The following is a 15,770-nucleotide window of genomic DNA, read 5'->3' as shown; positions in this document are numbered from 1 at the left end:
TTCGCAATAAATGTTTTTGTTAAGTGAAAAAATTATAAGAATACATGCACACATTATTTTATAATTATATTATTATCTTATTATTCGCGCATTCCTTAACAGATTGATTCCTTTTTGTATTTTGCACCACCAATACAAGAATTGTATCAAGCAGAACGATTTGAGCCTGACCAGACTTCCACTGTACCGATCGAGTCAGAAGGATTTTCTACATCAAATCTGCCTGTTCGTCTGTCCGTGAAATCCTCTCCACCTGTTCTTCAATTTTCGAGATATTTGCCTATTTCACAGACATGTTCTGGCGCAAGAGCTGAAGTTAATGAAAATGTCTTTGATGGGCTCATACAAGACTGTGTTTCTATTTTCAATATGTTTCGACAAAACTTAGTGGAAAATTTTATTTTCGTATATTCAATGAATATGAAAAAGTTGGCTGGGATGGGATAATCTTTTCAATCTGCTTTTACATAGTTGTTCTTATCAAAGAAAAAGGTATTGTAGAGCAAACAAGTTCAACCTACGTAGATCTATTTTTCATAGTTCGATCGCACTTGTATATAGGTAAACTTTTTATGTCGACCGATACTAGTTGTTGGTATTTTATGCAAATAAACGATGAAACTTTTTCCGCTAGATGTTAAAAGAAAAGAACAAAATGCAATATTCTTCCTAACTTTAGGCTTTTAAAGTTACCGTCGTAAAGCCCAATTTCAAGAAAAAGGACAAACAGGCTGTTCGAAAAAGTTTTTTATACCACTTACGCAATTAAGCAATACATCTTTAACTGTTATCGAATATTCAATGCTAACTAATGACTTCAAGCACCACAATCTAATTACTAATAATATCTATATTAAAACTTGCTTGAAATCTTGTGGCATCTCTTACGCAACGTCTTATAAATGTTTTTGCGTGTGTTCTAATCATTTAATGATAATGTAAACAATGCCTTAGGTGTTTCATGTACATTTTAATAATTTCTATTTTATGCTTCATACATTTATGCGTATAAATAAAATTTATTCTCATTTCGTAACAATGGATTTAAATTCCTTCTGAAATTTATTAAAAGATCAAGAATAAAATGCTGCTTTCCATATTATTGACATGCAAAAAAAAAACATTCTGTAGGCAAAGGTGATATGCGTCTGGCCTTTTTCAATTAATAAAGTATAGTTGGCGGGTATGTTTTCATAACCTAACCTTAAAATTCTACACTGGTTTAAAAATACATAAAATTTTCATAAATTCTGCCTTAGCCAACGGTAAATGATGATTTTCACTCACTAAATGAAAATTTATCACTCAACTTTATTTATTTTACTATCAATGAAATGTGAATATTAAGTGCGTTCCATATTGAAAGCAGTTAAGTTTTGTAATAAATAAATAACTACACTTGACTAACTCGGATTAGAGTTTCACGCCAATCAAATGCAGGCATAACATAGCGTGTATTAACTTAAATTACGATGCAACGCAAAAACATGTATATGTATGCAGAAAGACATGTTCAAATTTTATATTATATTAATAACACCTTTCGGGGATTCTGATTATGAGACCACAATGAAAGGAAAATGACATTGAGCAAACTATGAATAAAGCTACGTCAAATGACTATGTACTGAAATTGATGACAATTATGCATATTGTCATCTTGGAAGAACTTGTAAGCTTAACTGGGGGAAATTCTAAACGAGCTCTACAAGTGCACTTGTAGAGCCCCTCACGTGGTGACAGAAAAACGCGGAGAATTTTTTGTTATGCATTTTTTCATAAATTAAAAATTTCAAATAAAAAAAGTAAGAAAATCATTTTCGGTCGTGAGTGAATCTTTTATACTTGTCATCGACTAAAAAAGCGGAAAGAATTATATTTCATACTTTACAATATCGGGTGGACGCGGCTGATACTTTCTGTTTTAAAAATAAAATTGGTAATTTTTTTTTGTGTTACAGTTTATGAGTAACGAGCAAAAAACACGAAACACAAAGCGTTTTCAACTTTCGTCGCGCAGGCTTGTGGTTGTAAGCATGTTCTTTGAGTTTGGATTGTCTTCAAATCCTTTTGCAAATTTGTTGACAATACCTCCATTTTTGCGACTGGGAGAAAGCTTGAATACTACGCAGTTGGGCAGACGAGCACATCGACAGACGAGCAAATGGTCATGCTTAGGGGCATTTCAATGCTGACACTGCTCACAACTTTCCGAGCTTTATAAAGGTGTTGAAAAAAATTAAGTTTTTATATATTATAACATTCGTTAGGTGGGATACATTTTTCTATTTTCATACACGTACTACAGCATCACCCGCAGAATTTTACGGGCAAATTTTTGTAGATTTATCTGGTGTAATTTACGTGCATTTACGTGGGTAAAAAATCAATTTTTTATACCTTTTGAAGAGCAGAGGTGTTCTCAGTTTAAGTGGTAATATAGGCTGTGACATTCGACTTTTTGGTCGTAACGTTTGTTACAAAAGCAGCCGTGTACGATTCGCAAACCTCCAATATTGGTTTGTCAGGAAGCAAGATGGAAAAGTGAAAGAGGGGGAAAAAAAAGTGGCGTTCTAACGTGATGTTAGAAAGCTTGAAATATCTCTTTAAGTCGATGTCGATTTTAATTGCGAGTTATATAAGGAAAATAAAAGCAAATCTTTCAAAGCCTTTTTTTCGCAAAGTTCGCTGTAAAAAAAATGGTGGTAAAGACTCCTAATTTTGGCAAAATAATACGTGCGAATAATAGAAAACAAAAAGGAATTATTAGTTGAAATGCAAGCCAATAAGCACAAAAGAATATATAAACTTTCAGATAATTGTTTTTGTGCAAGTGAAAACATCTAAAGAGTACAGAGTACAGTTACTTACTGCTGTCGTATGTAATATGAAGAAGGACTTAAGATGAACCTACATTTTATTATACCGATCGATTCAGAATCATTAGCTGAATTAATCTAAGGCTGTGTGTCCATCCGTCTATCCGTCTGACGTCTGTCCCTGTAATTTGCGTTCAAGCTATAGGTCGTAATATTTGATATGTTTCCATAAAATTTGGTACAGTGGCGTTTTTTCGACCAAAGACGAACTCTATTGGAAATCGTCCGGATCGGTTTACTTTTTCCACCACTCCTCATATAAGGCCCTATTCCGAAAATCCGTTACTGAAGTTCATACGACAAAAAGATATAATTTTCAAAGATATAATTGCACGATTGAAATTATTATAGTAATAATGGCAATTTAACATAAAAAAATTAACTGTGCCGAATTTGGGCCATCTCGGTCTGTTCTTACGATCTTACCCTAACAATAATTTTCACGAGAATTGATCCTTTGTAGAGCAGAGGGGTCTAAGTTTTAACAAGTGGTGATTTTTGGATCCTGGGCTACGTAAGAATTAAACTTGTACTACATCAGATTGCATTTTGAGACCGTTTCCCCAAAACTACGCACATGAGAAATATGTCTTTATATATAAACAAGATATAATACTTTTTTGTTCTATAATAAAAATAAGAATTATATTAGAAAATTTGGTGTAGGGTATTTAATGGTTGGTCTCGCTGACTTACTTGTTTTGACATTATATAAGGGCCACTATTTTTGACAAATTTAAATAAATGCGTATGCATCGTATGTCATACAATTGAAATGTGTGTAAGATTTGTCAACAATTCATAAATTATTGGAAAATTTCCATTATCTGTGCTTGTGAACAGCCGTGCATAGTCTAAAAAAAAAATGAAATCGAATTATATGCGATCGTGTGCACACGCGCAATGAAACATTTCGTCATTAACTACATTAGCTACAAAACACTGGAGTGTTTGTAAAAACTATTTGAATTAAGCATCATCGTGTATCATGATATTATCGGTCTTATAAAGTTGTAATAATAATAGCAGCCTACACAATAGAACAGTCAACTACATGCGGATATCCGCATCGTCATCAACAATTGCTGCTGCAAAACCCCCATCATCATCTCTTCTTCTTCTTCTGCATTCCAGGTTTTTCTTTATAGTTTATTTCTTGCCAATTAGCTCATAATATTAGTTTGGGGAAAAAGAAATTCATTATTTTTTCGGTAGATGGCTGCACTGATAGATTTCTCGTAAAGTATCGATCAAACAATTTCAGATTTATGCTCGTTGGAAAAGTGACATTTCGCAGTATAACCGTCTGTGGCGTGTCTTTAGGATAGAAATTTGAAAACGCCTCGTTTCGACCGAACTAGCTAGCTTATCAATGACAAATCCGTTAATCCTTGTACAAACTCCAATCGTTCCAACGTTACAGCTTTTTGACATTTTAGACATTTCTTCTATTTTGATATTTCCATTTTTGATTATCATCCAAAATTAAAGTGAAGGAAGGTTCAATTGACATACAGATTTGTGGTCTTTACACCAAAGTGGCCCGATGACAATGTATGTTACAGAACGCTCTGTGTGTTTAACGTCTGCATCTGGCGTGAAGCCTTAATCAGACGGGTTGCCTACAACCATAGGCGCTCAATTGAGTTGAGTGATCACCCCACGGAGGGAGAGACAATCCCCTAATAAGGGAGCCTTTCTTACCCAGAGGTGCGCAGATGGTTCACCGTGTATGGCCGTATGAAACGTCACTCTGGTCAGTGTGAGGCCTAGCTGCACTCGATTGTTCCACTTTGGCTAGGAACTGCCAACCACAACCACCACGAGTACTCCCGGAAGGGCCGCACCCAAGCAGTCAGGACTCACAAATTGATCAACGATATTCGTTCAATAGGGAAAAATTGCGCTCGCTTCCGTCATGAGGCTCCCACGGCGCCGTTGATCAATTACCAACATTACCCGCAGGCATCCGTGACATATGTTCAAAAGTATATAGGCAAAAGGGGAAAAAGCCTTCCGTCAAATCCCTTTTTTAATATTTGCATGTATTAATTCTCAAGAGGGTTTTTTAATTAATGGGCCAAAGGGAAGGCCATCCGTCAATTCCTTTTTTTTTTGTATCATTAACTCTACTCTTGAGAAAATTTTTATTCCGTTACTTTATGAACAAAGTCCATCATACATCCGCAGGCATACGTGGCTTTGTGAGGCGAGCTTCGTGACCCCCGTGGCTCCTAGTTTATTTTGCAAAGCCTTTGGCATACTTTGGGCGGTTGTAAGAACAACCGCACTTGCATTCGGATTCTCCATACATCCTGGTAGCCAACACCAAGAACTACGTTTCTTCGAGATACATAGGTCTCGGGTATTACACTGACATAGCAGGGGCGATCTACCATGCACTCGCTAGATTACTACCTTCAAAGTACTTAATACCATTCAGAAATTTCCTAGGCAGTAACCAGCTATTGAGTGAAGAGTTCATCTTCCAGCCACCCCCCCACCATCTCTCAGAAACTCGTCGCCGAGTTAGTAGCCCAAAATCTTAAACCCTTCTTAGCTGGCCGAAGCCGTTGCCCGGGGATCACCACTGGGTGAGAGTTTCGGCCATCTATGCTCTCCATTAAAGCATAGTTTATCTCTCCAATCTATGTAACTATAAAATGTAAGACAATCAAGGGCTTACAGGTCACGCTCGTTAAAAGGTGTGTCCTTGTGCGTGCAAGAAACCTCAATGTTTCCGCCAAATGTGAAGGAGATAGCTTAATTTTTGCGGCAAGGGAGAATATTGATACTGATCAACAATATATATACTTTGTGAGGTGTATGAAGCTTCGTTCTAGACGTTGCCATCGTTTTGAAAAAACGAATAAAAACTTTTTCCTTTGGTGAGTAAGAACATTATAATCGGCCAAAGCCGACTATTAGATACCCTAGACTTCGTGGTCTAAACTCGGTTAGGTTGGTCCTTGCGTCAATTTACTCAAAAATTTCGACCTGTAGCCTGAAGACGTACAGATGGGCAGACAAGCTTAAATCGATTCAGAAAATTGTTTTAAATCGATCCATATAATGAAAGATAAGTCTTAAGCTCATCTGGGTGTGAGATATGTTCGCGCACACTTAATATACTCGGTACCACCGTACCGTACCTATGTACCGTATATATATAACACTTTTTTTTCTCAGCTTTTGATCATTGTTAATAAAGTAAAGCATCATAATCGTATTGGTATCAAAAAGAATAACTCCCGATTATTTAACCAAATGCGACAGGCTCTCTCGCCTTTAACTCCGAACATTTTCACTTCATGCAACGGCGTGTAGAATAGCTGCAACCGCAAAAATTAACAGAGTATACTGAGATTTAGAACAGACATTCCTTGGTTAATGAAGAATTCAAAGATAAAAACTGTAGCAAACGCTTACATACACGCTCGCAATAGAATACTCACAATTTTTTGTTATTTTCATTTGTATAGCTTCCGATCCTATAAAGGTACTTCCGATAATTGTCAAATATTCATGAGGACTGCCCTCATCAACTTCAGATTTATATCCGGGTATTTGCAACTGTGGCAATTCTACCAGAAGAGTGAACCAAATTGACACATGTTTATGGAGATCGTTACATGTCGCCGGCATATCCAAAACTAAATCCGGCCAAAAATCAGTTATAGACATTTTTGTAGATCGTTTAATAAGAGTAAATAAAAATAAATGCCACCACAAGAACCTCAAACGTACGTACCATAATTACTTTTTTGAAGTTCGAAAGTTGGAAAGGATCAAAGAGACGTTCTTGCTACCCCCGGTGGGTGTAGCTACTTTAAGAATTATAGATTTTTCTATTTATATTGTACATTGTCTTTTAAACGCCCCTATCAACAACTAATTTGCAATTTTTTTTATTTAACACTCGTGGGATCAATAGAAAGATGTCGTCTATTATGAAAAATTTATATTATTTTAAGAAAATGCTAGCCTTCAAACGGCTCCTCACAATATTTTATGTGATTTGACAATTTTTTTATCTGGCCGTAAGCATAGGAGTCACGGTAACTTTAGTGACGCTGCCATCGTTACTTTCAAAACAATGAAAAAATTCGAATTTTGCGCTAATTCCTTCTTGATGGGAAAAAGCACCATTCAAATTAAGCATTGAAGTTTGTTTGAAAAGTATTGTGATAGTTCTTCTTTACGAAAATAAAAGTCTGTTCATAGAACATAAAAACAGAAATTCTTAAAATTATTCTTGGTAATCGAAAAATGAAATTACAAAAATTAACTGATGTTCTAAGCATGTTCCATTATTAAATACAAAATCAATATATCTAAAGGAAACATTAAATTGGAAATGTTAAAGTTAATTAATTTTAGGCAGGAAATGCCAAAAGAAAATAGTGTTGGATTTAATTGAAATATAAGAAGGTTTAATTTTTAATTACGTATTTAAATACGTTTAGTAGGAACACAAAATAGTTGATTTGCAGTTAGCGCGGACAGAAAGTTTTATAAAACAACGCCGCAATGGATCAAGCAAACGAAATTTATTATTACAGATCTTACAACGTGACCAGGAAGGGAATAAAATAAGATTAATAATTTATGAAACATATAAAAGTAGACTGATGTAAAATGAATACTTAGTCTGATCGTGTATGTGTTCACTGTGTACTTATGTAATTTCTGAAATTAAAAATTTCTTGTCACAGCGCCGCTATTGTCCTAACACCAAAAAGTATATTTCTTTTAATTTCATTTATTTTATATTTAAAAATTTATCTGTGTAGTAGTGTTTGTGCCTACATCTACATGAATATAAATGTGTACAAATATGCATGTAGGTATGCTTGTATATGGTAATGTAAACATTTATCATGCCAGCATAATAGGCGAACACCATTAAAGAGGTATAAAATGAACAAGTCAAAATGTACCAGTATTTGCGTGCCTCTCTTAGGTTGTTTGTGCTCATGTGAGTGTGTACGATTGCGAGTGCCTGTAAAACATCATTAAATAATAGTCAGAAAAATCGAGAAAAGCAAATATGTACAATTGCATTTACTTTGTAAGTTGAAAAATTACGCTCAATGAATGATTCGTTTGCAAAGACGGCAAAAGAACTGGCAACAAGAAGGAGCTTGTGCGCGACAGAGAGAGATGAAGAGAAACGGTGACAGATAAGGCGAAGAGATAGGACGAAAAAGAACTCGAAATTTGAATCACAATCAATATTAGTAGCGGCAGCAGGTACACACAAACTCTAATAGGTCCAAACAAACAAAGTCTTTAAGGCCAAATTGATTATAATACCAACGAATACAGCATTTAATGGCAAATTATTTACTTTGATATTGAAAATTATTCCTTTCTTTTTCTACCGTACTATTTACTTAGCAAATTTAGCAAAACTATTATTGGGGTCTTCGTTGATGAACGACTCAAGTTCGCGCATAAATTTTCTTAGTTATGTCTTTCTTCTAGTTTTCGTATAGTTTTTCTATAAAATTTAAAATGAAATTTATTAATGAGCGGCATTGAAACTATTTCACTTCCCAGCCACAGGTACCGTTTTCGGTATGCGAAATTTATATTTAATAATTTTTAATAAATGCTTTCTTTGTTTTCACGAACGCAAACGTGAATGTATGTCCTACTATCTATCAACAACGTCATTACCGTGTACCTCCCAGCTTAAGAAAATCGGGTCTATGAGTTAAAAGCCAAAATAATCACTTTATCTGTTCAACGTTTTGCGAAGACCTTAGTTATTATTGCCAAAAAAGTCAAAATATATATGATTCCGTATTCGAAAATAAATAACGATTAGCTAAGTATCTCCCCAAGATTTCAATACAAACTACTGTGAGTGAAGTAAAGCTATCTTTGAAGGATACTCGGAAAAACAAATTCAAGACGGCTACCATCACAGATAGCTTGTTGTTCATAGAAGGTATTCGTAACTCCTCAAATTTCATCTGGAACACCATTTGCAAGGAAAGGAATACTATTGCCACTTAAAATTAAAATCCTTAATAGACCGAATCGTAAAGACCCCTCGGGAAATGTGCAAGCAGCAAATGGTACACGGAAAAACATTGACCTGCATACTGTTCTTATCATAATCCTAACAAATTGATACGAATTTACCTTGGCGATACCATTGTAACGCACCAATGGATTTTTAAGAAGTCTGGCCCTCCACTTTGTAATTGCGGTCAAGATTTTACGATTAAACGAATACTTCGTGAGTATCACATATTTTCAAAATTCGAAAATTCACATGCGCTCTGTTCAACCTTTTTGACGCCTTGAAAGTACCTAGGGAATATAGCCTCAACAAAATATTTAATTTTGTTAAAAGGATTTAACGAATCATCTAGTTTATCTTTTTGAAAAGTAGGGCCAATAGCCTCCATTGCCGGAGCGCATCCTACTTTATCTTTAAAATTTATATTTTCATAAATATTTAGATTCATATTTCTTCCAAAGATTGAAGTACGTCAACATTGCTTTCAAATGACTAAAAGAAATGTTCCTCGTTTTCCCTTGCTGTTGAGACTAGGAGTTTTATTATTGAACCTTTACTTCAGCTTCGAATACGCCATATGTGTACATCAGATATAATTTTTGAACAATTTTTCAACCTTTTGTTTCTTTTCATTCAACGCAGTATTTATTGAATTAATTAAATTTTTAAATTATTATTATTATTTTATATTATTATTATTATCATTATTATTATTATAATTTTAGACTAATGAAATAAATTCTTAGACTAAAAAAAAGACATTGAGCGATTTTTATATTAGAACTACTAGTATTAATAAAATAAAGAACTAACTGACAACGAATCGCCACGCTCTTGCGGTACGCCTCTCAAACAATGTTGGAAACAGCATTGTATCATATAAAGTAATGGGAACAATAATTAATTTTTAAATTCTAACATTTTATTTTAAAAAATCAAACTTCAAGTGTAAATGAAGTTCTAAGATGTGTGCAAATGGCGTGTTAAAGGTGAACGAATTAATTTTCAAATCTCTGTTGACGATTGATTTTGTAATCATTCTGCCTTAAAGCAATCAAAAATTTATATCAAAAAACCTTTTTAAAACCAGAAGAAAAAGTAAAATAAAGAAATTTATTCATTTCCTCTTATGTTTTGTGCGGTTAAAACTGATTTGTATGAAAAAAGAAGAAGAAAAAATTTCGGTTCTTTTAAAGAAATTCTCTCTAATTTTATGTAAACAAGGCAATAGTCGCAGATTTTGAGTGCTTGCGGTTTCAATAATCTCCTTCTTGTCCTTAATCAAGAATTGCTATGTATCAAATTACGGACCTTAGGAATAACAATACACTGTATTTAAGTCTTTCACCACTGTTTCGAGAAAAGTAACTAAGGCGTTTGCAGGTGACATGGTTAACATCAACTTTTTAGCTTACCTTAATGAAATTGTTTTCAAAAGCCTTTGAGGCAAGATACATCCTAATGGGAACAAGCCTTATTGCAGCGAAGAGATATTTGAGTTGAGCTACGTATTGATAGCGACCTGAACTGGAAAAGTGTATACTTCGCTGGTGCTCTGTGAAACGGTTCGTTGCCTCTTCGAAAACGCATCTAGAAGAGAAGTCGCGACCAATGACGCACATTATAAAATAAATAAATGTTTGAGAAATTCTTTTGACCCAAACCTAAGAAAATTGAGATCAGTAATCATTCTCTCTCTCTCTCTCTCTCTCTCTCTCTCTCTCTCTCTCTCTCTCTCTATTTTATCAAGGTGGAGTTACAGCAGATGCAATACCTTCAAACAGTGAATAATTGGAGTTATAGTGTATTTGTGTCTGTTATTGTTTTAGATGATGTTTAGCTCTCTGACATATTTCACCAAGATTATTCATGTTATGAGTGAAAGAAGAACACATTTATCCGAGAGAAGTATTTTGCCAGGATTGAGTTTTCACAGAAGCCCAAAGGTGATCGGCCATTTATATGAAATCATTTTTAAATAGAAATGGCATGAGACAATATCTAAAATAAAATAAAATTCATGTTGATAATTTCTACGGTTTAGAATCTTATATAACGTACTACATATTCATGCCAAGCAAGCTAAAAAAACTTCTTATGAACGAAAATGTAGTTTTATATGACATCTATATGGGCAGGTAGCTGCAGTCAGTGAATCAGTGTGCACAGATTTTATTTATCCCTTTTTCGTAGCCACGCACAAAGCACCTTCCTTTTACCGTACAAATACTTGTAGTGTTAATTTCAGAAGACGTTGACTGCTTAATCTGCAAAGACTCTTAGAAATTTCTCAATCAAATCGATAATTTTGGTGACGTCTTGTGGCTGACTGTAATATTTTTTTATTTGCAAAGCAAATTTCGATATAGAAATTTGTAAAGATTTTCTCTAAAAAATTTTAATTTAAAAGAGGAAGAAATTTTATGAAATGTGTTTAAATAGGTTAAATAAGCTTCAGGCTATAGCTTACGTCTGCACAATATGAATATATTTGCACATGCAAGTAATGAAAAATGTGGAAAATGTAAACATAATCTATTGGCAATAATATCGAAATGTTTGTTTAAGGCTCTATCAATTTCTTTTTAATCATAAACTAAACCAATATAAACCAATTTAGTGCAAAAAGGATTGTCAAATTGCATAAATTTATAAATTTAACAATTATTTAAGAAAGTTTCTTTAGATTTCTGATAAGAATTTTAAAGATTTAATGGTGATCCTTGTGAGATATATTTTCCCTCTAATCAATAAACAATACAGAGAAAATATTTAAAACCTTCACTTTCAATTTTTGTCAACCCCGTTAGTGTAAACATGGAATAAACTGTAACAACACACAATAACCACCACTTCAAAGTTGTTCACAGCCTTCTATATGTATGAAGAGTTAAGTTTTTTTATTTTAATTTAACGAAAATATTTACGCAATAATTTAACATATCGAGTACAGCAACCCTTAAACCAAAAGCGTTTTCTTAAATCGTTATTAGCAACTTTAAGTCACCCTCTTCTGCTGGATAACAACAAGATTTTTTCATCATCACGAAAGTGGTTGATATTTGCTAAGCAAACTATAAACATTCTATTAAATTATGGCATAAGTAAATAAAATCACAAAGAGAAGTGATTCTAGCCAATATTTGTCCCCCCACTGATTGTTGTATGAACAAACAAATCAATTGAAAAAAAAAAAATGACTCATCATATAATACATACCCAGCCCCTGCTCATCATATCTGAGTAAGTTTTTATGACGTTTTGCAATTTTCGGCTACTTTTAGCTTAAGATTTTCACAGAAATGTAAATACGCTGACGTCATAATTAGAGAAACAGTCGAAAAAGTGTTGTTTTTGAAAATTCTTTTCTTTCCCTTCATAGTTCATCGTTTATTACAGCAATCGTTCATTTCCGAATAATTCATTACTTATGCCTGTCAATTTGTCAGCCTGACATAATCATCATTTTCTCAGCAACATAGTTTCTCACGCACGCTTGTCTCTAGATTGCTTCACTATTGCTTTATTTTACAGAATCTTACAGTTTACGTGATGTACGAGTGAAAATTCCGCATACTATACGGCGCGGACAAAAAGCCATATTGAAGTGTCTCTATGACATTGAGGATGATACACTATATGCAGTGAAATGGTATAAGGGGCGTAGAGAATTCTATCGTTATACGCCCAGCGAAGAGCCTCCAATGCAAGTTTTCCAATTTCCTGGCGTACGAGTGGATGTAAGTTTACAGAAAATTGGTATTTTCTGTTAAAAAAGAAAAGCAAACGAAAAAAAAATTTTTTTTTTCACCATATTGTTTAGCGTTCCACTTCAAATGAAACACACTTGGTATTGGATTCATCCACTATGGCTACGGCTGGCAAATATAGTTGCGAAGTATCAGCAGATGCTCCGTCATTCCATACATTGATAGCAGCTGGCGAATTGCAAGTTGTTGGTAAGTCTATCAATAAATTTTGCCGAAATTTTATTTAGTTTTTTATTTTCCATTCAATTTCAATGACATGAGTTTAATTTCTATTGAATTATAATCCGTAACCGATGGTGATATGAAGGGGGACGAATGTGAAATTAAAATTCTGTTACTATTTATATGTTTATGCACAGAATTGCCACACCATCAGCCACTTATCACTGGCATTCGGTCACGTTACCATAACGGTGATATATTGCGCGGCAATTGTACATCGCGCCATTCGAAGCCAGCAGCAAATCTCACATGGACAGTGAATAATGAAGAGGTAAGCAAAACAAAAACTACTTTATGGCATTCGTATGCACATAAGCGCATACGTATAAACGGATTTCTACCAATGATAGCATCTTTGGGGTACAGTTAGTTAGTCAAGCAGTCTGTCGTTCCTTTCTCTTTTAACCCAGTGTATGTCCTCACACACAATAATATTTATGTGACAATTGTCGAATGACACAGTTAGCAGGCAAACGTTGTTACTTTTGCTTTTCATGTTCATACTGCCGTTATTCTTTTTGTTTTTGTTGTTGTAACAAATTGAATGCGTTTGCATGAGAGTTGATAACACTAATAAACTATTGGGTTATTTAGTGCGATAAACATTTGTACTCTCAATTATCGTTAAGAATTTACAAAGCAATTGAAACGTACACTGTGAATCGACATTTAAGTTCAGTTCGATTCTGACGCGTGCATTCATAAATGCTAAAATATTATTATTACTATTAAAAAAAATGAATAATAAAAATGTAGTTGTATTGACAACAACAAAGTGATAGAATGAACGAAATAAATTTTTTCTTACATATGAAGTTTATATACATCTTTTTTATCTGCGCTTTCGTTTTCGTTTTTAGGTGCAGCCTTCCCATGTCCGCCATTTTAAAGTACTTCGAGATTCTAAAAGTGAAATGCAAACATCTGTAATTGCTTTGCATTTTGTCGTTAATGAGCATCACTTTCAAAAGGGAAAAATGAAGGTAAGAAAGCGTTATTAAAATTATATAAACTCTATACCAATAGTCAATGCTAGTATATTAACCAAGCGGCCTCCGTTAGATTAATCCAAGAATGGCACGCATGCATCACTATAAAAAATTTATATTAATTACTGAGACTGTTTCAAACGACGGCTCTGATCTGTAAATGATATTAAAATTTGAAAGTTAATATATAAAGCATTTCTCAAAATGTCAAAGGCACGTAGAGTGCTGACATTTTACTTGAAACTTAAAGTTGGATTGTTCCCAGGCGATTAAGTTATAACATACGTGCTCTTTAATAAATAGTGTATGCTACATAAAAATAATATATAAATTTCAAAGGTTTATAGTCTTTTTTATAACGTTTGCACCCTACAGCATTTGTGATACAAGATATGTTAAATCTGTTCGAACGTGCGAAGTTTCCGTCACGATTTTTATTACATCAATCGATAAGGAACCATTTTCTAAAATGTTTTTCGCATGTCTGTCCACCTGTCCAGCTGTCTGTCTAAATTCTGCCCATATATTTCAGCGATCAACATACGGATGGCTATTTGTGAGATATTTTGAAGATCTTGGTGCGGTACGAAAAGTGGCAACAAAGGCTAATTTGCGTTTTTTTATGTCGCCATAAAACTAAAATCAATCTACATATAGTTTCATTACAAATTATATTTAGCTATGGTAGGATAGCTAATGGTCGGTCTTGCCCGGCTATAATATTTTTGCCTGTTTTATTATCTTGTTTATAACGTAAAGAAAGACCCTTCAGAGAGTCTTATAAGAACATGTGATAGGTTTCAGAAAATTCAAAACGTCTTTCTGCGAATGCTTTGTTATATATTTTCTAATCACATTTGAAATAAGCGAAAGTTACACATTAAATAACTTGAGCTTCAACATAGGTTTTTTCGCTTGTAACGCGGTTAATTTTACTCTGATAGGATCACAGTAAAGAAGAGCTACACTTTAAGTTACAATTTTTTTTTTCTTACTTATTTTATAAATTTTTATTTCAATTAAAAAATTTTTTTGTTTTTTAATAATTCGTTAGATCCGCTGCATAGCGCAAATTGGCGATGTTTACTACACAACTACCGAGAAAATTGTTCTTTGTGCGGCATATCATCATCACCATCATAATTATCATTATCAACGGTATGAAAATGACGAAAATGAATTCAATAACGTCATAACCAGTAATAAAGATTATGCTGCCGACGTTAACCAGTATGCTTTGCAAGATAGAACGTTAGTCGGGCAAAGTACGGGCAGCAGCAATAACTACATAAGTCAAGTGCAAGGTGTGTATTGAAATAATCAGTAAAAATGAAATTAAAAAGTTTTATAAAAATTGTTCAAAAGATTTCTTCTCTCATTTACTTACCAATAATCAAGCAGAATTAACAGCCTGGTCTACCGCTGGTAATATTGATGAAGCAAAAAGCTGCAGAACTTTGCTATATTTATGGGTTTTTTATTTCCTAGTAACATTTTTTCGGTTAACTTAAATTTATTCAAAAGTCTAAGAAATTTTGATGTCTTTTTCAAAATATTGTCTACCAACAAAAAAGAAAAATATGTGAGAGGAAAACCTGATTTATTTAAAGTAAATTTCTAAATATTTACTCATAGTGCCATTTCTCCTTAAATGTATGTATAATTCAAATGTGTTCTATTTTTTAATTTTACTTCAATAAGTAAGCAACACGTATTTGCAACCGATAATCTGTCTAATTTAGTAACTAAGCACATTTATTACAATTAAATAAATAAATATATAATTAAAAATTGAAATGCGAAAAAAAATATTTTTCTAAATATTTACTAATATTTTAAAATTAAACTTATGTATTTTCAGTTGTAATAAACTATT

At 33.5% G+C, this 15,770-nt stretch overlaps 1 protein-coding gene across 3 annotated transcripts in view; it reads left to right on the top strand.

Annotated features, from left to right (window-relative positions):
• Nucleotides 1–15,456, top strand: part of LOC119642923 — a 32,290-nt gene extending 16,834 nt beyond the window's left edge. For 2 of the 3 annotated variants that reach the window (XM_038042237.1, XM_038042239.1), the window contains exons 3-8: nt 12,448–12,653; nt 12,737–12,872; nt 13,043–13,176; nt 13,766–13,888; nt 14,949–15,198; nt 15,260–15,456. In XM_038042237.1, coding sequence (XP_037898165.1) covers nt 12,448–12,653; nt 12,737–12,872; nt 13,043–13,176; nt 13,766–13,888; nt 14,949–15,198; nt 15,260–15,405 — 995 coding nt within the window. In that variant the 3' untranslated portion in view covers nt 15,406–15,456. The remainder of the gene's footprint in view (nt 1–12,447; nt 12,654–12,736; nt 12,873–13,042; nt 13,177–13,765; nt 13,889–14,948; nt 15,199–15,259) is intronic. The other variant, XM_038042238.1, reaches the window with a different exon arrangement.
• The last annotated feature ends 314 nt before the right edge of the window (nt 15,457–15,770 follow it).

This window comes from Glossina fuscipes, unplaced genomic scaffold, assembly GCF_014805625.2.
Source record: "Glossina fuscipes isolate IAEA_lab_2018 unplaced genomic scaffold, Yale_Gfus_2 287, whole genome shotgun sequence".
Taxonomy (NCBI): domain Eukaryota; kingdom Metazoa; phylum Arthropoda; class Insecta; order Diptera; family Glossinidae; genus Glossina; species Glossina fuscipes.
This window is presented reverse-complemented; position numbering and strand designations above follow the sequence as displayed.